Below are 22,130 nucleotides of genomic sequence, written 5' to 3'. Positions count from 1 at the left end.
AACTATTAAAGTGAAAATTTCAGTATTTTAAAGATACTCTGGATAACTATTTCCCTCCATTTTTCTTTATTTGCAGGCATGGATCTCTGTCTTAATTTTCTGGAGGTGTATCTTTACTTTTAGAATTTGTATTTCTAAAAGCTCCTTTATTTGGTCAAACTTTCCTTTTAAGGATAACATTGATTGCACATAAGAAAATAGAAGATTTTGATCTTGAAATAGTCCTTATTTTGTCCTCTCCCGGCTCCTTTTAATATTTGTTCTTCTTTTTTTCTGTTTCAGGGTCTATTGGACAAGTTTCTTATTCCAAAAGCAAGTAACCCTGAAAGTAAAGTTTTCTATCTTAAAATGAAAGGTGATTACTACAGGTACCTTGCAGAAGTTGCCACAGGCGACACTAGAAGCGGTAATTATCATTTTATTAATTCATCCTCTGTTTGGATGAAACAACACTGTAAAACAATTTTCATAGATTTTAAGGAAAGATCATGTGTTTTCCACAACATATCTCGTGCCTAATTAATTTTTGAGTTATTTTCATATCAGACCTCTCTCTTTGACTCTTTGCTGGAATATTAATGAATGCTTACCTAATAAATATTAAATTAGTGGTGTCCAGAGATAGTTCTGAGAACTCAACATTATTTTCTAAATTTATCAGTAGGCAGGCAACAAAACCAACATAACTACACAACACAACAGAATGTAGTGTTCATTTCACACCGAAATAAATATCTGTCCTCTATAGTCTGATTCTCGTCTTGCAAAATTAATTTTGTCGAAAAATTCAGTAAGGCAGGAATAGTGTTTAAAAAAGTGTCTCTAGCCTAAAACTCAGTGGCTCATAAGTCCCAGGGTACTGTGATAATTCAACAAGAGGCCTTCAACTTTGTCAATCATAGTTGTCAGACCAACCTAATCCAACTTATTTCTCTGAGTTGTTCAGGGTTTCTACTACTGGAAAAAAAAACAGGGAAAACCAAGGGAATTGATTGTGAATTTGGAAGGAATGTGACTTTAACTCCAAAATTTTAAGTGAAAAGAATTTCTTTCAAAAGCGTTTAGTGAAAAGAGTCAAACTTGGAAATAAAATTTAAAACCGAAAGCTGCCTGTTTTCTTGTTTCAAGTTTCAATTACTCTCCACACTCAACAGCACTTGCTGTTTTCTTAGAAAAATGACTTTATTAATAACTTATTATAACAATTGTTAAGACGTCAAAGAATTCTCATTTATCTACTACTTGAAACAGTCAAAAATTTGAAAATGTATGCTCTTAAAAAGTGTATTCATTTCAACAGTAGTAGGTAAACCCAATATTTTGTATAGTAGTATTGTGTGGTAGTGAAGTTGGACATGATTTTTACAAACCAAAAGGAGCTTTTATAAGTTGTCCGTGATCATAGTCTTGACAGAGTGGTTAAGTTACACCTATGCGACGAGTGCGTTTTATCAGAGAGTTATTTTCTGCAAAGACTGCAAGGAAAACACATGAAATTTGAAAAGAAAAGTAGAGACCTTGCATCAGGGATTTGGAACATTTTGGAGTCAGGGACAGTTGGGGAATCAGGAAATGAAGAAATTATGGAAACTTTGCAAATTTATTTAATCCAACTTATTCCCCGTAGTTATTACCAGACAAGTTAAAACTGCTCCAACTTGAAAATGAAAATTATTTTGTTCAATGCGCTGTTCTCTTTCTATGTTTCATCCATAAATTATTATTTACAGCTGTAGTTGATGACTCTCAGAAGGCTTACCAAGATGCATTTGAAATAAGCCAGTCGAAGATGCAGCCCACACATCCAATAAGACTTGGCTTAGCTCTTAATTTCTCTGTTTTCTACTATGAAATCCTCAATTCACCAGATAAAGCCTGCCAATTAGCAAAACAGGTTTGTTAGAGGATCATTATCATCCTATCGATAGTATTTTTACTCCATTTTTTTACTATTTGTCTCCTTTTTGTTCTAGCTGTAGTCGATGATTCGCAAAGGGCTTATCAAGAAGCATTTGATATCGCCAAATCAAAAATGCAACCCATTCACCCTATTCGTTTGGGATTAGCATTGAATTTTTCAGTTTTTTACTATGAAATAATCAATTCCCCAGCTCGAGCCTGTCATTTAGCCAAACAGGTAATGAAGAAAAGGAAAAATAAGGTTACTGGCTTACGTGCGTGGATTCGTGTTTTTCCCGGTTAACCCATTTGTGTGTGAATTGATTTAATCTATTGGGATGTTCATGTGATACATAACGCTTTAGGGAAGGGGGGTTTTAGCCTGTGTTAAAAGGAAGAGAGAGTTATCAAGATTGTGTCATGCAATGCTAGAATTAGCGTGTGTAGCAAATTTTTTAAAAATTTAAGTTGAAAAATCAATGTGTTTTGGTAGTTTCTTCTCCATATTCATCCCAAACTTCTTATTAGAGGGAGGGTCCTAGGAAGCGTTACAAAACTTTTTTAGGGTAGTGTAGACCCTTGTCACGAAGGTGTTGCAAGGGGGAGGGTGGCCGTCAAAATATACGATTTTCAGCGTTACATATTTTATGAACAGCCCTCTACTAACTTTTCCTCTGAGTTTAACTTAACACTTTGCATATTTCAGTGTACCTATCAGTCAAGATATACAATATCAAGGGTCTGGTAAGCCAGTCTGTGTGTTGGAAGGATATGGTTAAGAATTTGGCCTCATAAAGAAGTAATGACCAGATATTGATATAAAAATTAATTTCAGTATTTTTTAAAGTATGAAAAGAATTGTATGATTGCACAAGAATATCTTCAGAATGATCTAGATCACCTTTACCAGCCTTTTTTCTAGTATTCAATTGACGTCAGAATTTCTTGCCCTGTTTGTCAATCGACTTGTGTTTTGTCACCACTTTTATCGCTCACCATGAATGTATCTGCCTCTCTTTATCTTAAAGTTTTAAATTAATATCTCATTTTCAATTTACTGAAATTACTTCTTGAACTTAGTGCCTCGCAAAAATGAGATAAAACTCCTTAATTACTCAATTTTTAGCCTTAAAGATTTAAATTCCTTAACTTAGAAACCCTTTTCTTTAAATTACAGTAATTTTCTGAGGCAGCTCCAGAAGCAGTTATTGTTATTTTTTTCCATTCTTTGCCTTCTGTCTTTTACATAGATTTTCTGTTCTTCAAAATTCTCAAGTGAAATTATCTCTTCAATTTGCTCCTCCTCTTAACAAAAAGTTGCATTTTTGATTTGGTGTTTTGTAGTGTTAACTCTTGTATCACTAACCCTCTATTTTCGTGTTATTTTTTCAATCCTGCTCAGTGTAAAAATTTTGGTGATCTTTGCCAGATTTCAACAAATAGGGCCGTGTGCTCTGAGTGACCGAGTTCCTGGCACTCGCTATTATTCAGTCGAAAGCGTTAACAGTGTAATATTAAATTGTAAAAACATTCAGTCGTGGGAAAGGAACTTAAATCAAGATTGTAGTCTCGGCGCACAAGTCATTCAGAAAAAGAGTTGGTGATTTTGCTAATGCGCATTGAAATTCAATATCAACCGGACTTGCCCAATGAGGAAAAAAGCTCAATCAAGCACATATATTTTTCATTGAAGAGATATGCTGTATGATGCCACTCTAGTTATGACCAATCCAAAAGGCAACTGTGGATGTGTTTCACGACTTGTTGGTTCTATCCTCAGCACAGTTCTGTCTATACCTAATTTTTTGCTATCAAGCTGAGGGATGTCGTTACTACCAGACCGAAGTTTGGGTGAGCGGTTGCAATAGCAAGAGAACTTAAAGCCATCAATAGAGTGAACGTAACTTGTCCTCAGTTGCCTCCCTGATTGGTAGCAACTACTGTTGCACCAAATAGCACACTTACAGCATATTTTTATTTTATGTTCTTGCGGCCTTGTCCCGTTTCAAATTGATTTTGTTTTATCGTTTTAGGCGGAATAAGTTGTTTTTTTTTTAAAATGTTTTTACCAACATACTCATTGCAGAAGGAGTTCCAGGAGAATTCTGAGTAAGAATGTCCTTTAGGTTGACACTTGATTGCTGGTTCAAATGAATAATAAATCAAATTAATTTTTGTTGAACAGGCATTTGATGATGCAATAGCAGAATTGGACACACTAAATGAAGATAGCTACAAAGACTCGACACTGATTATGCAGTTACTACGAGATAATTTGACGCTATGGACATCAGATACTCAGGCTGATGGCGATGAACCTGCAGATGCTGGAGATAACTAGATTGTTCACTGTGCGCATTCTAGGAGTGTTCTGTATTCGCGTTTGATTTTGCCAACTCGACATCCCTTCTACCTTCCTTTGTATACTTTTTTATGTTGGATGTTTCACAAAGAGTGCAAACCGTGTTCATTTTGCATACCATAATTGTTAATATCCTACCTGAAAGCTGTCAGAGTTGGTTGAAGTAAACGCTAACCGACAAACTGGAACCACTACAATGAAGAACAATGCTTGATCTTTTCAAGATCCAATTGGTTTCAAGTTTAGTTGCCATAATCTGAATACAATTTCAATTTGATTGTTAAATTTCACTCAATTAGATGTACTTGTTTACGTAAATTTGTGTCCATATTGGGCATCTTCTCCCTTTTTTCGCCGCAGTGACAATTAACTTTTTTCCCCCTTTTTTTTCTCTTTTCCTTTTTTTTGTTTGTTTTTCTCTCCTTTTTACGTTTTTCTGAGGTTTCTCAGAAGTTTTGTTATCTGTTAAAATATTTTACTTGATTCGAAGTTAATTGTGCATCCAAGATAAAGAGAAAGGCATGAATAGACATTGGTATCCCGAACATCTGAAGTATTTATTTGATTATTTATTTATTTTTACTAGCTGGAACAAATCTGTGTTAGATTTTCTGCATCAGCGAGTCTTTTTCTATGTGTGCATCACATTCTTCAAGTCCTACTATTCTGTCTCTCATGGAAGTACCTAATTTTTCTCTATCATTGCTTACTATTTTCTGTAAGATATGTTATTCTCTTCTGAATTATGTTTTATTCATTGCTTCATTCTTTAAATATTATTGTTGCCCGAACAATTTCTGCACTTTTCAACAAACATAATCGTCCAAGCAAAGTATAAAGTTAATTTATTATTTTAAATAGTCTTTGAAACAATTTCATTATTTTATGCACAACAGGCTGAACTATTATACAGAATTTTTGACAATTTTAAAGTATTCAGGGCTAATTATAAATTGATTTGGAGGAATTTGTTCACTTTTCATCAGCAAGAATTTTACCGAAGTTTTTCTATCCGTATTTGTATTGAAGATTACATTTGAATCAAGGAAATGTTCCACAGAAATCTGAATTATCGCTATTTTCTTCTTTTTCTGTTTTCATTCATGTATGTTAATACTCACTCTCTAGTTTGCCGATAAATGAAGCAGTCCAACTCACGCTTGTGTTGTATGCAAGTCAGAATCTTTTCACACAATATGCTTATATCGTTTACTTCTTTATTTTCCAAACAATCATTGATTGAGATGAAACTGAAGAAGAAAAAAGAATCTTTTGTTTTATACATGACTCGCTAGTGGTTCATTTTTCACAAACTGTATCTGGAAATATTTGTAATATTATACAATATTTAAATACAAATTATTTCATTTTATTTAATACTTAGTCATCAAATAATCCTCTCCTTTATTTTCCTGAATAATTCTGTCAAGAATTATGTGTTACTTTTCCAATTAGCTATTTACAAAAAAAAGAAAGAAAGAATAAAAAGTAGTTAAATCAAGTGGAGTTTAAATTTTATAAATTTTTACAATTAATTTCTACAAGAGAGCATTGAAAAAATCCATAGGTTTTTTTTTGCATTTTACATGGTTTAACAGTGCATGTTTTTTAAGGAATCACTCAATGTAATACTGTGACGCTGCTGTTGTCATTATCAAAATTGGCCCAAAAGATAATCATTTGAAATTAGCACCTCTCCTAAGTAACGGACTTTGTGTTGGTAAATTTCATTTGCTGCTCACTTTGAGTGAAAAAAAGGGTTTCCTCCGAAAATGGAGATTTTGTGACTTCCTAACAACAAAAAAATTTTAAAAAAAAACCAAACTAAATTTTAATCATCTCAGTGATCAAAATGAGCAAAGAAATATAAAAAAATTGCAACTCTTAGTTGTTTTGCTGCACTTCCTTGAGGAAAGAAGGGCGTACCCCAAAGTACAGCTTTTTATAAAGTTTGTTCTTTTCTCCAAACTATCAGTGGATTTCAAAACTTCAAGATATAGGTTAAAAGATTAGCCTTTGGTCTAACAAATTAATTCACATAGTTTGTGCGGAAACCGTATCAAACGTTCAAATGGCTTTCTTTCAAAACACTGTACTTCTTACACACATCCTTCTCTCGGCATCGTCCTCAATGAAGGAGCTTTGCAGGAAGTGAGACTGTAGGAGTAGGTCTATAGATGTGTTGTTATACCCAACAAGACCTAACTGATACTACTCGATGGTTGTTGGGTGACAAAATGAATGTTGTTTAACCCAGATTGATTTATCCGATTTCCAAGATGACTTTTCAGGGAATTGCCTATCAAGTCATCAAGAGATACTATTCAGCAATGTTGAAGTGACAACTATTAACATTTTTTGAAAATTTTATTGCGCTTAACAATGTATCTTATGAGAGTGAAATAATTGCTGCCATTGAAACTGTATACCTATGAGCAGCAACACAGAGAGATAATCGGTTGATTTACAAATTTCTGGAGCCAAGACACTATTTTGTAGATGACAGAGTTACATATTTAGGAATCTTTTCAGAGTAAGGGCCCATCATAAGTGCATGACATCATTGGTCATGTTTCATACAAAACCTCTCTTTGAATGTTTGCCAAGTAAAAAATTGAAAAAATTTGATGAACTCACAGTTTCTATGCTGGAGAATACCTCTGCAGGATGTACCACAGTCTGGGAATGTGTGCAAAAAAGAACTGAACCGATTATTTTCCAGATGATCTAAGTGCCACAAGTATGATTTCAAGAGAAACTACAATATTCAATCGTAACCATTCAGTAGAAACTGCAGTTCAAAAGTTTTTTTGAGACCTTTAAATTTTATGTTTTAAAATATCACTTATTTGGAGGATGCATCTTGGTTCAGGCAATAATTATTCTTTAAATCGCCATGTTGGAAATTTTGGTGCTCACATCATTTGGAAAATAATCTGTTCAATTCTGGAATTTAGGCCGCTCATATTGGAAACCCTCCCCCTCACACCTCTTTTCCGGATTGCCCAAGGAAAATGCCAGACCACAGGTGGTAAACTGGGTTCCTAGAACAGGACTTATCCTTAATGCTATACATCTCTCACCAAAATCTACAACTACCAGCTCATTTCAGGGAAAAGCGTACACACACATAAGACCAAGAACAATCCACATGGGTTAGGTATTGACGTATGACATATAATTGGCTTACTTATCCTGAATTCCTGAAATAATTCCATGAAAAACCATTCCATTTAAACTTTCAGCCATGAATGCGGAGCAGGGTCATAAGACTCGGCCATGCGAATGACTTGTATGGATTGGTCTTGCAGTAGGCATCTCTGGAAAATGCCTCTCTTAAATGAGAGTTAAGTTTCATCATCGGCTACCTTTCGTTCTGAAATGTATAAAGTTTGAACCCTATTAGCCTGGATCTCTGAAAATTTGAATGACTAGGGCTTGCATAGGTAGTTTTGGCACCTTAACTGAACTTTCCCCAGCCCGATTGGCTGGGGTATTAAAAGTAAAAATAAGGGGGAAAAGGTATCAACACTTCATGAAGGGCACAGGAGAGAAAAAGTGTTTTATTCACTGCCATATTTACACAATTGTGCAATTTTGCCCTTGTTTTACACGATCCTAAATGTACATACTTAGGTACTATACCAAAATTTTCTGAACATTTCTTCCATCCTTCATGTGGAAATATTTGTAGGGAAAAAATGTTGCTAAACATTATCAAGTCATAAAAAGAATAATGCTAGGTTGCATGGATATGAAGACAAGCTCGTGTGAATTGCCTGTATATGATCATCATTTGCATTAAATACCCTTATATTGAGAGGGGTGAAGGGCCGGGCATAGGTCTATTCAAATCAACCCCCCCCCCCCCCTTATTCAGGGAAAAGTTAAAATTTTCCAGAGAACTAAGAGGAGCAAGGTGTTTCATCAAGATTCTGACCCGACCCCTATTTTAAGCATCTTCAAAAACTTATGTCTGTTTGCACTTTGCAGTATTTAACATCAGTAGGTACGTTTATTTCTTAGTCCCGAGTGAATGAACAAAGCCGCTTGCATGCAAGAATTGATAGCCAGACACGGTCAAATGCTTACAGGAAGACGAAGACGAAAAAAGAAACTCAAGGTATTATTGTCTCTTCGTCTATTTCATAAAAACAAAAATTAATCAAGCCTTTAACATCCGCTTATCAAACAAATGTATTTCTTTAAATAAATGACCTTCACAGGCGAAGTCCAGCGTTTCCGCTCCGTGCCGTTAATTTGAAAATTCCCGCCGTGTAAACACTAAGTCCAAGCGCCAATCACAAATTTCAAAATTCAACCCCCAACTACCTTGAACCAATCAGAGCATTAGTCTTCGCGACCAATGCGCATGTGCAGCTGGTGGCTACGTCCTTTGAGAGGGGCAAGGTCAAAATTGGTGCTTGGAGAAACAAATTTGAATCCTGTCGTGACATTTGAATCGGTGTTATCATTCAATTTTATTAAAAGCAGGTCTGTGACAAAAATGTTCCTTAATATTCTCCAATTGATTTAAAATGTTCACTATTGTTTGCACGCTTTTTTGGTTTTTATTCCTGTTGTGTTTCGGTTCCCCTGTGATATTAGGTGAATGAAGTGCTCTTATCTCCGTTTTAGGTTAGGTATCTTGAAGGTGACTTAATTGCTGTCGCATTTTTTCATCATTAATTTAGCGTTTTTTTTCCACTTCAATTAAGTTACGAGCCGGCTTTATGGCGTCAATGAACTACCTGTTACCTTCCAACCTAAAATATGACCTGTCATGCAGATATCACCCTCATTCTCAAGCCCAATCTTTACTTTCCATTCCTTGTTTTTAAAGTTCACCCACCAATATGATATTTAGATAGGTTCAGGGTTGCTGACTCTGAATACCTGTCAAGTAGCCTCTGCCCATATTCAGGCATCTAATTCCTCGTGCTCTTACCGTTTTCACCCAAATTTAAACTCTGATCACGAATTCCTGTCTTGATCAGCACGGACATGGAACAATTCCTAACTCTATATCGTAAGCATTCTGCTAAGAATGAATTATTTTATAGCACTCACGAGAACCATTTGGTCCCCAGTCTCTGAATTACTCTTAGTTTCTCCCTCCATACATATTCAAATTTGAGTCCTTGGAAGCCGGTTCCTAGCTGTAATATCCTTCGAAGGTTTCATCATCGTATCAGAACAGCCAGGTATTGCAGCATTTGCTCATTAACTGGATGGAGGGGGGATGACAGCCCTCCAGTAGTATCCTTCGCAAGTATTCGCTGCATACAATATTTCCATGATACCCTCTTTTCAGTCAGTTTTGGTAATGCAATTTTTTTCAAGGGATCTTCACTTTTTTTAATTTGCAGGAGAAAACTTTAGAACAGGCACGCCCTTCCCTGCAGTGTATTCAAGCTTTTATTAAAATTTTCTATCATTTTTTATATACTCATTGCTGACCAATACTTATAAATGCTTTGTTTAAACTGCCTAATATTCCTACATATTTTCGTTTACCAACTGTACATTTTTTCTCAAGCGATCATCACTTCAAGAAATTTTACGAATTTGATTGAACCCAGTTTTATGCAATATCTCTAAGTTAGATGTAAGAAAGAAAGCTCACTGATCACTTACATATTATCTCTTTTGTATATTTCTTTGCCTCTCTTCTTTTCTGAAATCAATGTATCATATTTTTATTTGTGCCGTTTGAGATAGAGATGAACAAAATCAGAGTAAGTAAGTCAAAAAATTAAGTTGAATAAATAGTTATTTTCCTCCAGTTTTTTGGTTTATTTGCAATTCTAATCGATAAAATGCATGAACCAATGCACAAAGAAACATTTTTGCAAAAAGGGAACTTGTCTTTATGTGTTAATAGTCAGCTGTGTGGCATGTGTCACGAGATCAAGTATAAATGTTTAAAAAGAATTGAAGAAATAACAAGTAAAATATGGAAAAAACAGAATGAGAATGAAATTTTACACTTATTGGGGATATTGGGATAATACCCAACATGATAAATTTTTAGTCTAAGGCTGAACAACATCAAACCATTTTAAAATCAATCAGTAATTTAAATTGAGACACATGAGTGTATCCATTCAATCATATTAAATGTCAATAATTAGTTTGAAATGAACTCAGAAAATTAGAAGAATGCATAGCAAAAAAATCAACAGAACCGGTATCAGAGGGGTTGCAATCCTAGACAACGAAGAGCGGAAGTAAGGCAATAGATTTTGAAGGAGATTTTTAAAAAAAGTACCTCTTCTTTTTTTTAAGTTTTATTAATATTTTTTTACTGTTGTTATTATATTTTTAGTTTTAGGTATTTCTGTAGGTTTTTTTCTCTTTTTGTTGCTTGTTTTACTTTTTTACTCTCTTTTCGATCTTCTGAATCTTGTAATTCAGCTAGATGTAATATAAAAAAAATTGGCAAGCAAACCTTCCCCCCCCCCAAACCCCCTCCCCACCCATACCTTTTAAAACGTAGGTAAAGCAATTTAACTAATCTGCCCCAAGCATGAATTTTAGTGACTCTTTAATTTACAAGCCCCCATTTAATTGGAGAACCCTAGTACCTACTCATTTGGCAACCTCAAACTGTTCCACTATGATGCCCTCATACTCTTCCAACCATGTTATTGCTTATGACCTGAGACTGCAGAATCAATTATTATCCTTCATTGAATCAATGATCATTCAATTATCTGTCAACGTTTCATTATAATCAACTACCTCATTCGTGCTTAATAGCCTCTGGAAATCTTGCTCTTCAGTAAGCTCATAAAAAACTTTATCTGCTCTACTCCATTTATTGCTCTCATTTGAAAAATTCAAAATTTAAAACTGACTTAAACATCCTTCAAGCACTTGTAAATCTTAAATAAACAATCTATCTCAGTCTTTTATTTTTACTCATTTGTGCTCAAAGCAAACTGAGAGAGTTAGTAAGTGCTTTCTCAATGTTTCTTCCTAGTTCCTTTATCACTTAATTCTAAATTTGCTTTTGCAACCTTTGTGCTGTCATTTATATTATCATCTCTTATGTTCATTCACTTATTATTTTGCATGTTGATAGGTTTCCTCATTTTTCGAGGAAAATACACTATTTTTTCCCTTTTTTTTTCTTTGTCTTTGCTGTTCTTGTCCTTACTTAATGAGCACCTTTTGCTATCTTTTAGGAGGAAGCACCCACAAAAGCATGGAGGAAGAGAAGAAGCGTTTTATTGAAAGAGGGTCCCATAAAGGGAAAGGCATTGCCGTGTTCACCAGTGGAGGAGACTCACAAGGTACTTATACATTCATTTCATTTGTTCACTTTTAGTCGTTCTTAATATATTTCCTAATCGATTTTTTCTTCGTTCCTTTTTTTAAGTGCAGGAAACAGTGGTGAAGTATGATTTGTAGTAGTCACTTTACTGCCACGGTCCCCTTTTTTAAGGATTTTCAAAGAAGAATCTCTGAAATTTGGTGAAAAAAAAGTAGGAAAGTTGAAGCATCTCGTCGGTTTTTTCAGATTTGCTCTTGGGAAGCTGGGATGCAAAAGCAAACATTTACTTTGGCTCCTGAATAATTTTAGATGGCTCTTAAAAATTAAGCTTTTCTCCCAAAATGGCTCCTAAAATTTTAAGGTGAAGGCAGAATTTCGAAACATATAATAGAAACCTGTAAACTATAATGGTCGAAGCATGCTAATTTTTGATGATCTCTTGTTTGTTCACAGGTATGAATGCTGCCGTACGCGCTGTCGTTCGGATGGGAATTTATTTAGGCTGTAAAGTATTTTTTATCAAAGAAGGCTATCAAGGAATGGTTGATGGAGGTAGCAATATTGTTGAGGCTAATTGGTCCTCCGTATCATCAATTATTCACAAGGTATGTTGCATCAGTGAACCATAAAGGGGGTTAAAAATGAATCAGGTTTAGAAACAGAAATCAGTTATTGATAATTCACATGCAGAAATAGCTGCATCGCCAAGGACATAGCAAATCAGTACTTACAAATGGCTACGTAAAAAAATGCTCATCTCAGATTGTGACATTTTTCAAGTTATTGCTCCTGTTTTGTTTTTTTCTAGGAAAACTGACCTACAGCTTCTATTGGCATTTCTAGTTAATTTTCTTTATTCTTTATTCTTTATTCGTTCTTAAAAAATGACACAAAGTTACAAGTAAAATTTTAAATTCGTTTTTTAAAAGAACATAAAGCATGATCAAAGCTTTTTTTGATTTAATCAAAATTTGCATTTTTCGCATTTGGTCATCAATATTTTATTGTGCTTTCAATGCATTTTTGAACTTTACTGGAACTTTCTACCGTGAACTTTACTGGAAATATTATCTGACTCGGTCATCGAAGATGACTAATCTAGGAGTTTTGTGTCAACCCAAATTTTAAATTGAGCATGATGCAAAATTTCACTGGATCTGGTACATTTTTACCGATTTTGTCCCACTGTCAAAAACTCATACCGTGTTTATAGCTGTGAGTCCTCTCTATGATTTTGAATCAATAACATGCTTCCACTGTAATACTACTGCCCCCAAAAATTGAGATATTGAAATATAGGCATTAAAAAATCTCCTCTTCCCTGTTTTCACAGTCCATCCATTGTTCAGAAATTATTATAATTCCTTTTTATTTTCGTCAAGGGTGGTACTGTAATTGGATCTGCCAGGTGTAAAGACTTCAGGGAGCGAGAAGGGCGATTAAAAGCTGCAAAAAATCTACTCGAAAAAGGAATCACAAATTTAGTCGTAATCGGAGGTGACGGATCTCTCACTGGAGCAAACTTGTTCCGACAGGAATGGCCAAGCTTGTTGGACGAACTTCTCAACAATGGTAAGAAGTTACATCTTATCGTTCCATCTAACAACGTCTGCTGGAATAGACTAAAATCAGAATCAATCTTGATTTGGTGGATAACTGTGACTTGTGAGCAGTGGCGAAGTGTGAATCTTCAGTTATTGAAATTCTTCCATTTGAAGGTATGGTAAAGATTCGGTCGTCAAGGTGTTGCGAACTCTCTGATAATTGATCCTTTACCAGAGGTTCAAATGGCACATTAATCGGTTCATTTCAAATACCCTGCTGCTCTTGTAGAATAACATGCTGATGGATGCAAATAAATTAGCATTCTTCACTCAAATGTCACTATCAAGGCACAGCTATGTAGCGACATTGACTTACTATTATGAGGATGCTTGAGTTCTTGCACCTCTTTCATAGTCCAGGCAGGGTGTGTTCAGATTGATCACTCTGCAAAAATGGTTGAATGCCAAAACTTATTACCAGGATCTCAGGTTTACAGGCAGGCTGATCGTTGAAGTTTAGTGTTCGTCCATTGGATACCTAGCATAAAAGTAAGGTAAAAGTGAGTTATGAAATTAGTTGGTCGCCTCGTCTGATCACTGAACAATGAATTCTTCGTGAAAAAATCCATGGATAAATGGTCATTTCAAAATATGTCATCTCCTTTAATATTGGATGCTTGGCTTTATACTGATGGAATTAATTTTGGCTAATATATGAGCTGCAACAGGCAAAAGGATTTTTAACATGTGCAACTAACCAACTCTGTAATGGAAATTTTCATCACTTCTAGTGCTTTGTATAAAATCTCATCTCTCATCGTAAAATATTCATGCTTGAATCTTATTTATCGTAAAAATCTTTTCGCAGCTTTTTAACTTTTTCATCCGATTCTAGCTCAGATATAAACTTTTTTAGGAAGCATCACGAAAGAGCAAAGAGAAAAGTACAGTCACTTGCACATTGCTGGACTCGTCGGCTCCATAGACAATGATTTCTGTGGTACAGACATGACGATCGGCACAGATTCTGCTTTACACAGAATCATTGAGGCCATTGATGCTATTGTATCCACTGCTTATTCTCACCAAAGAACTTTTATTATGGAGGTTATGGGCCGCCATTGTGGGTAAGTTTCATTTAGTTCTCAACATTTTTTTCTCCTATAATTTTTACTAGTTAAAGGGCATTAAAAAGAATATATATATATTTGAAATTCTTACAGGTTGAAAAGTGTCTGATGGCATCAAGGTTTTTCTGTCTGTTAGCTTCTTTAAATTTCGCAGAAAGCTATCTCATATAAGAACTTGAAATTAGTATCCAAAAAAATCAAGCTAGACAAGTTCCTGAGTTCTTGTTCTTTTGTTTTTTTTTGTCTAAAAAACTTCAGTACCTAGTTCAAGTTGTACATATCCCTGTTTTAATCATGTATTATCTCTCTGGAATCAACAATCAGAGGATTATTCATCTTAAAAATCTCCAATTTTCGATCAGAGGGCTCCAAACCAATTATTTAGTTTTTTTCTCTCAGCCCTATAAAAAAGATATCCTTTTGGACATCTTATCTTAGATCCACGTTACCCATGATGTTACCATGTTACCCTCTGAAAAATTAATGTTTTACCATTTACACACTCCTTTCATCTTCTGTAGTTGGAAGAGACTTGCGTAGAACTTTAAATCAGATTTTTTTTCCATTGATATTTTTCTACTTTTGGTATTCATTCAGCATTTACAAATGTTTGAATACCCGGCGGTTCATAAGTTTCAAGGTACATACCTGTTACCTCTACCTCAGTGTAAAATATGAATCTACTAATTTTCATAGGACTCCACAAGGAACACCAAGAAATTTAATCTGGCGCCAGTTAAATTTCAATATTATTTGACATGATGTTTTTTTATACTCGGCCGTTTGAGCACCATGAGATTTTAAAAAAACGTTCTATTGCTGATTCTGAGAAATGAGGGGCTAAAATTTGATTTTTTATGCATTTTCTCATGCAGTATCTTGTAGAAATATTGCAACATCTGATTTGTATTATCAGAGATCTTCAGTTTTCTCCCAAGCCAAGAAGTCAAAACAGACGAAAATAACCAAATTTTCCCAAACGATATCAGCATGGGGCGCAGCGTCCCCTCTTACGTCGGGACAGTCTCATATCTTCATCAGAAAACAAATGTAAAAGGGTTCAAAAATTGTCTTTTCAGCCTTGTTCTTCTTGGAATCGGCACCTAGGAAGTTTGATTTTGAAAGCTCATTGCACTCAGAAGGTTTCAAAGATCATCGTAGTAAATAATATGAAAATTAGCGCTAAATATTTTGGTAGTTTGTACGTTATCCTTCTAGAAAAAATGGGTGCTTTAGTGTGTACTAAGCCTTTAACTAAGATGGTATTATTTCTCCTTCATATTTGCATGGAGAAATCAGAAAATAGTTTCAGAAGAGGTAAGAATCGCCTTGGAAAAAACTGTAATTTGGTAACGGTTACTTTTTGGAACAAACTCTTTGTCAAATAGGTCTAACAACTGTTGTTAGCATTGAATTAAAAGGATAAAACATGAGCAGTTGGTTTGAAGGATAAATAATGAGGTTTAGTTTATCTGATAAAGGTACTTGGCCATTGTGACAGCTCTAACAAGTGAAGCTGACTACGTCTTCTGTCCGGAAATGCCTCCACCTAACGATTGGCCATCAAAACTGTGCACCAAACTCGAGCAGGCAAGCTCATATCATTGATTATAGTGCTACCTTTCCACTTACAATCTCTCTATCAAACATTTTCTTGCTGATCACTGCACCCAATTGTCTTAGGATCTGTTGTACAGTCTCATGGTTTAAGTCTCCATTCGTCTCTTTGAAAATATCATTGAGTCGTATCTTATTGGTCGATTCTCAGCTTCATTAATTGTAGAAATTTTTCCTGGAAAGTCTCCCCTTAACCCTCTTTGCATCGATACCTTTTTATGATCTTCGGTTTAATGTTTGTGACCTTTTTCTTCTGAGGGCCCGCAGCGTTCTTTATCCTGGTTTGAAAGTTTGGAAGTGGTTTCCTGGTCATGAGTTCCTCTGAATGATGGATGAATGATTGATTTTGTCTTTCTTAACTGTTGTCATAGGACAGTAAGTGAATTTGTGAGATGAGAATTTATAGATGTGTGATTTTTACAATTCTGTTATCAGCTCCCTCTGAATCTAATTTTGCTTTGAAGCTAAACCAAAGGCGGCTTTGAAAAGAGCATTTTATCTTTTTTTGTAATGATAGTTTCTGTATTTATTATTCATCTGCAATGATCTTGCGTGAGCAGTTAACGTTTTTCATTAACTTTTGCTAACTCAGTGCTATTAGGCATCAAAAGATAGTATAATTTTGCTTTGTTAAACATCAAAGAAGTCTCAATATTTCTCTTCATATATTTATTTTATTTTATCCTAAATTCTTGAATCTTGTCGATTTATTTATTTACTTACCTACTCATTAAGTTTTTTACAATACAACAGGTCCTGTACCGGATAATTTTAGTTTTTTAATTTTCTCTTCCAAGGGCCATCTATTCAGTAAATATCTAGCATAAAAAGAGCAAGAACTAAAAAATAGAATAGGTTCCACTTTGAGCCATTGATGCTGTAATTGTATAGATGTTATATAAATTTATTCATACTTTCTCTCAGCAATAGAAGGGAAGTTGTAATTAAATTTAATGACATCTTCACAATTACAGTGGCTAAAAATCCATCCTATTTTATCATTTTAATGGCACTGGTAAACGTAAACTCTCTCACTTAGGTATCAAGAAGTTAGTAAATAAAGAGAGCAAGTAATGAAGGTTAAGCGTCAAAGTTGCTAATCCCTTGAGTTTTACGTATGTAGTTCTTTTTTGTACTTGATGAATCTCATTTTTCTCTCCCAATAATTTTACAATGTACATGGAGGGAAAAAGTTTGCCCGCTATGTTTTGGCTACAAATTTTGCGCATATTTTGATTGTCAGTTAACAATATTATTTGTTATTATTCACTCATTTCCTAATTTTTTTCTTTAATTTTCAAGAAGACAAGTGGTGTCTTGTGATCAGCCAGAATTGTTTGTTTACTTGCTCGCTCTATCGTGTGAAAGCTTGGATTGAAATGCTCGGTTTTCTCTGTTTGACGCGGATTCTAAGAGTTTTTCCTTGTACAGCACTTGGCATCATGCAATTTATCTTTCCTCCCTTGAACGCTCCCCATCTTTTGATCGCTTCAAAAATATTTAAATTAATAATTGATATCATGCTGCGCTCTCTCATGCAATCGCTGTGGTTGGCAATCTGGAAACATTCATCCCTCTCCTTTACTCTCTCGCCATCCCACTCACTCTTTCTCTTTCCCCCTCTCTCCCTTCCCTTTTACCCTTGTTCACTCTTTTAATAACCTCAGCCTAAAGTGAATTTCATTTCATCTCTAAATCCGGTTTAGGAGGTTAACAAAGTAAACCTAAGGTGAGGCACTGTTTCTTCCAAGTAGGAGATGATGATTCGGGGTAAAAGAAAATATTTTTTCAATAATTTTTTTTCTTTGCCCTCATCCCTTACGAACCTTTCAATTTTTTTTTTTTTTAATTGTTAAAAAAGACACTTAAAGATTCCACATCCGTTTCGGTTGGGTTTCATTAGCCAATCAGGTATCAGATCATGCAAAGGCTTGGATATATCGTGGAATTAGCTTTGCACTTGTTTTGATTGTTTTGTGAAAGTCTACTACTATTCATCCACGATCAGTCTTTTATGCATTTTATCCGTCTTGAACTATTTTCCCTCTGGAATACATAATTTGTGAGGCCATGTAGATACACTTGTCTGATCATTTTGCAAAGTTTGCTCTACTAATCTGCTCTTTCTCTATGGATCCAATAAGTCTGAAAAGTGATTGGAACTTAAAAAAAAAAAATAACAGCAATTTTGCATGTAAATATGTATAATTATATATTTTTTTCGCATTTACTAATTTTTCTGCATTAATATTTAATATGTTTAAAATGAGTAAATTAATAGATTTTTTCCATTAATTCCCTGGTGTAAAATGAATGGATGGTCGAGTTTATTTTATCGCAAATGAACAATTTCTTCCTATATATTTGGTAAAGCTGAATTTTGCTGAAGATTTGTGTAACTAGTCCTAAACAATTTTCTTCCCCTTTTGGTTCGGAGAGTATTTTGATCTATTTTTTTTTGAGGGAAAAACAGGATCAAATAGCTCTTTTCCCCATTCTCACAAGTATTATATCTCATCAGTTTTTTTTAAAATTTTCTCGTCTTGTTGCTACTTTGTTCCAATAATTTTTTTGATCAACGTACTGTAATATTTTTATATTCTGTCGTACACAAAATGACCTTGAATGTGTATCATATTCCCCTGGAGAGGATAATTCAATATGAAAAAGACGAAATACGAATTTTAGCTGAAAGCTTTAGAAGGCACTAAAATCAGCAAGTATTACCCCTGTGAGATTTATAATTAGTGGAGTTGATGTGTAATTGGTTGTTGTGAAAAGGTTTCTTACAGTTGAAGCTGCTCTTGCCGTCGAAGCGGGCTGTATGTTTGTTCCAGAATCTCCAGCATCAGTTGATTGGCAGGATGAAATGTGTAAACGATTGCAAATGGCAAGCAAATATTTTTATTCTTTTGTTCAAAAGCTTCTGTTGGGAATTCTCTGCATTTGGGGTTGGATAGATTTTTGTCATTCAGAGGTTTGCTTTGTTTTTATGTTGTGTTGATTTTCATGTGTAAGCACTCAAATGAGGAATTTCATCGGTTTAATATTTCATGTGGGGATTTGGCATTGCAAAATTTTGCTGAATATTCAGTCAGTGTAGTTTTTATTCCACTCCATGTATTAGCATATTATCAGTTTTGATTAGTTATCAATACCTACTGTTTTGATTGTGATACTTTTTTAGGCAAAGTGTGTAAACAAAGAATCAATAATTATGTCACCTAGGGGTGCAGAATCTTCTAAGCTTCCACATATTCATGCGCTCGCCTGCTGGCTTTCCACATTTTTCTCATTGGCTTTCCACAAAATATCCCACCAATTTTCATCTATATACCTTTGACGACACTTGACCTTTTTAAATTTTCCTTTTCTCGCATTTCATAGAGCTTTTCCACATTTTCACACGCCTGCCCGGACGCGTGATCAAGCATTTTCTGTACCCCTGGTGTCACGAACGCTTCTCATTTGTCTAGGTGCAAAATCTTTTCTTATTTCATCATCTTGTCATTAGTGAAAGGAGATTTTCATCTTAAACTCTGCTTGCTCTCTTCAAGAAAAAAAAGCGGAAAATTCATTCTCAATTATTCATTTCCCAACTCATTCACTTAATCGAGCTGGAACATCCGTGGTGGCAGTTCTAATGTCATGCAGTACCTACGCTATGTTATCAGTTGAATTTTTTTGGAAGTTCTGAGAATATTTCAAAGCTTTTAACATCCGTAGGATTCCTCCAAAGTTAATGACCTATCTGATCCGAAAAAAAAATGTAAGAACATAAATTGACAAGCTTATATCAATGCAGTTTGAAATCAGTTTTATGGAACATTTTTGTATCATAAAATAAAATGTGAATTTCAATTGTTATAAGTTGCGAATGAATTTTTTGCAGTCAAGTCCCTTTTACATGTCATAAACTAAATAGAAGATCGCTTCAGCTAATAATTTTTTTACCCTCATACATCAAGCAAAGCAGCGTATCGTGCAAGCGTTTTCTAACCTATCATGTCACAGGAACTAAACCACAATACATAGTTTTGTCATGTGTCAAGATCTCATTCATGGTGGAATATTTGTTCTGCAGAGCTCTTTTGTGAAGCAAGGAATGTTTCAATTTGTTCGCCAATTTCGGCCTTGATTTCATAATTTTTTTAGTACAACAAGCAATGCATGTACCTATCTTCATTTTCAATGCAAATGACAGGGGATGCTACATTTTTTCATTTTAAAAGGCATGGCCCGTAACGAAATTTTCAGCAACAATTAAGAATGTGCATTGATGACAAATGAATCAGAATCTTTGGTACTTACTTGTTGATAGTTTTCATTATCTTCTCCAACTTCAACTTGGTTCATCTTTTTGAACTGTCCGTTTCAACAATCTTTGTAGGTTGTGGTGCATTATTGAACTAGGTACTCATCAGTTTGATCATTCAGGGTTTCTCATTTTCCTCTTTCTTTTTTTTCTTTTATGTTTAGGTCATCAGATATTTTGAACATGGTTGAGACCAAGGTTCCAAATTATTTTTTGGATTGAATTACTTTTCACCTTCATTTATTTATTTTAATTATTTTTATTTTTTTAATAAGACAATGCTCTGTCAAAGGAATCCTAAAGGCATGAAGTTGTTGAAACAGGAGATTACCCTGTATTCTTGACTTTTAATTATGTTTCGGAGGTGTTTATTTGTATTTAACCTCGCAACTGATCAATTTGTGACCATTTTGGGTTAAATGTCTTCTGAATTGAGATCTTTCTCTTTTCTTTGTATGAATTGTGTTTAGTATAACCAAAATCAGCTAATTCTATTGATAATCGGAAGTAAAAAACTAAACTAGACATGACATTGCACCTTTTTTCAATACATTCACTTGAAGTATCACTCGACTGTAATTACATTTCAACATTCGTAAGTTTGAAAATTTAACACAAGCTCATAGCTGGTGAACCAGTATACAAGTGCTAGATTCATCCTCAAGACCACCTCCTAAATGCGTGTATTCTCATAATCGTTCTATCCCTGCAGTTCATCAGTCTCTTTCTTTTTGTATTTCAGTGGTTCCCAACTTTTTTTCTATGAACTATTCCAAACCCATCAAAGTCCATTGAAATCTTTGAAAAAAAGAATTTTCTCGATGATCGATTGATGTCTCTTTAATTTATCTGTGCCTTGCACAGATGGTTATTGACATCTGTTGTTAAGCAAAATTGTCTCTGAATAGGGGTGAATTGGCTTTAAGAAAGTGATTAGGAATACCAGCCCATCAGAGCGTAGATCAGCCCATTCTAATTGTTTTTTTGTCGTGTGGAGGAGGCAATCTGATCCAAAATCACCTTTAATATCAACTGGCGGACTGGTATCTTTTCCAGTGCTCTTGCTTGCCTATCTGCCCCTGCATATCTCTGTTTGCGGCCTTGCAAACTTCCCGTCATAACTTTTAACTTTCTCCAGAAAACCAGTCAATATAATTTCTTGAAAACTTCCTTGATTTTTCCTCCATGTTAGCAGAATACTTTTTATACATTTCAAACTATGAAGTTGGCCTCTTTCTCTTCGGAAAAATAAAATAGGATGGGAAATTTTAAAACACGGCAATAGAGTTAAATTGTTTTGCACTTTGGCCGTAAATATTTTTGCAAATAAGCTAATTTTAATTATTTTATATATAAAAATACCTCCCTTTATCAGTTGAGGCAGACTTTTATTCGAGATCTGCTGATCAGTGGCTGGCTACTAGTCAACTCTTTCTCTTCCAATGTTTTATATAAAGTGTGTTTTATAATGATGCAATGTATCGTACGTTTCAAGAACTCAGGAAATGGTGATGGCTTTAAATATTTTCTAGTTTTAGCCTTACAGAACTAAGTGTAGAAGCAACTCAAAAATCCTAAACTTCAAGTGTAAGTCTCAGCCTGCTAAGCACGGATTAACTCCAAAAAGAAGCAAATATACTCATGTATGATCTGAACCTCATCTACTAACTTTTATATCGCAACTTTACCCAGTTTAACTCCCTCATTTATGAACATATCGCCTACCCAATAACATCGTAGAAAGCAATTAATTGCATCCATGCTGACCCGGATTGATAGCATGGTCCTTTCTATAATTCAGCTAGGGGTGCATACTTGAAATTGTGTGAATGTTGCTCCATTTGTATGTTTATATTTTTCTGTTTCCTTTAATATATTGGGCTAATATTCCATTTACCCTAAATGAATACCTTGATTTATCAAGCCTATTGAAAGGGTTGGTTTAAGTTTATTGTACAATGAGGTGTCACCTTATCCTAGAAGC

The 22,130-nt window shown here is 34.6% G+C and overlaps 2 protein-coding genes across 7 annotated transcripts in view; both read left to right on the top strand.

The window, feature by feature from the left end:
* The window catches only part of 14-3-3zeta (tyrosine 3-monooxygenase/tryptophan 5-monooxygenase activation protein zeta), a 42,232-nt gene extending 36,594 nt beyond the window's left edge, over window positions 1-5,638 (top strand). For both annotated transcript variants that reach the window (XM_019044040.2, XM_019044031.2), the window contains exons 3-5: window positions 283-406; window positions 1,731-1,894; window positions 4,085-5,638. In XM_019044040.2, coding sequence (XP_018899585.1) covers window positions 283-406; window positions 1,731-1,894; window positions 4,085-4,240 — 444 coding nt within the window. In that variant the 3' untranslated portion in view covers window positions 4,241-5,638. The remainder of the gene's footprint in view (window positions 1-282; window positions 407-1,730; window positions 1,895-4,084) is intronic.
* Window positions 5,639-8,601: 2,963 nt separating this feature from the next.
* The window catches only part of Pfk (ATP-dependent 6-phosphofructokinase), a 34,523-nt gene continuing 20,994 nt past the window's right edge, over window positions 8,602-22,130 (top strand). The window contains exons 1-6 of one of the 5 annotated variants that reach the window (XM_072300855.1): window positions 8,602-8,755; window positions 11,452-11,559; window positions 11,994-12,145; window positions 12,923-13,112; window positions 14,001-14,211; window positions 15,696-15,804. In XM_072300855.1, coding sequence (XP_072156956.1) covers window positions 11,472-11,559; window positions 11,994-12,145; window positions 12,923-13,112; window positions 14,001-14,211; window positions 15,696-15,804 — 750 coding nt within the window. In that variant the 5' untranslated portion in view covers window positions 8,602-8,755; window positions 11,452-11,471. Of the gene's footprint in view, window positions 8,756-8,784; window positions 8,916-11,451; window positions 11,560-11,993; window positions 12,146-12,922; window positions 13,113-14,000; window positions 14,212-15,695; window positions 15,805-18,612; window positions 18,722-22,130 lie in introns of those variants that run through there. The other 4 variants (XM_019042584.2, XM_019042575.2, XM_072300856.1 and 1 more) reach the window with 4 other exon arrangements.

Source organism: Bemisia tabaci, chromosome 5 (assembly GCF_918797505.1).
Source record: "Bemisia tabaci chromosome 5, PGI_BMITA_v3".
Lineage (NCBI taxonomy): Eukaryota > Metazoa > Arthropoda > Insecta > Hemiptera > Aleyrodidae > Bemisia > Bemisia tabaci.
This window is presented reverse-complemented; position numbering and strand designations above follow the sequence as displayed.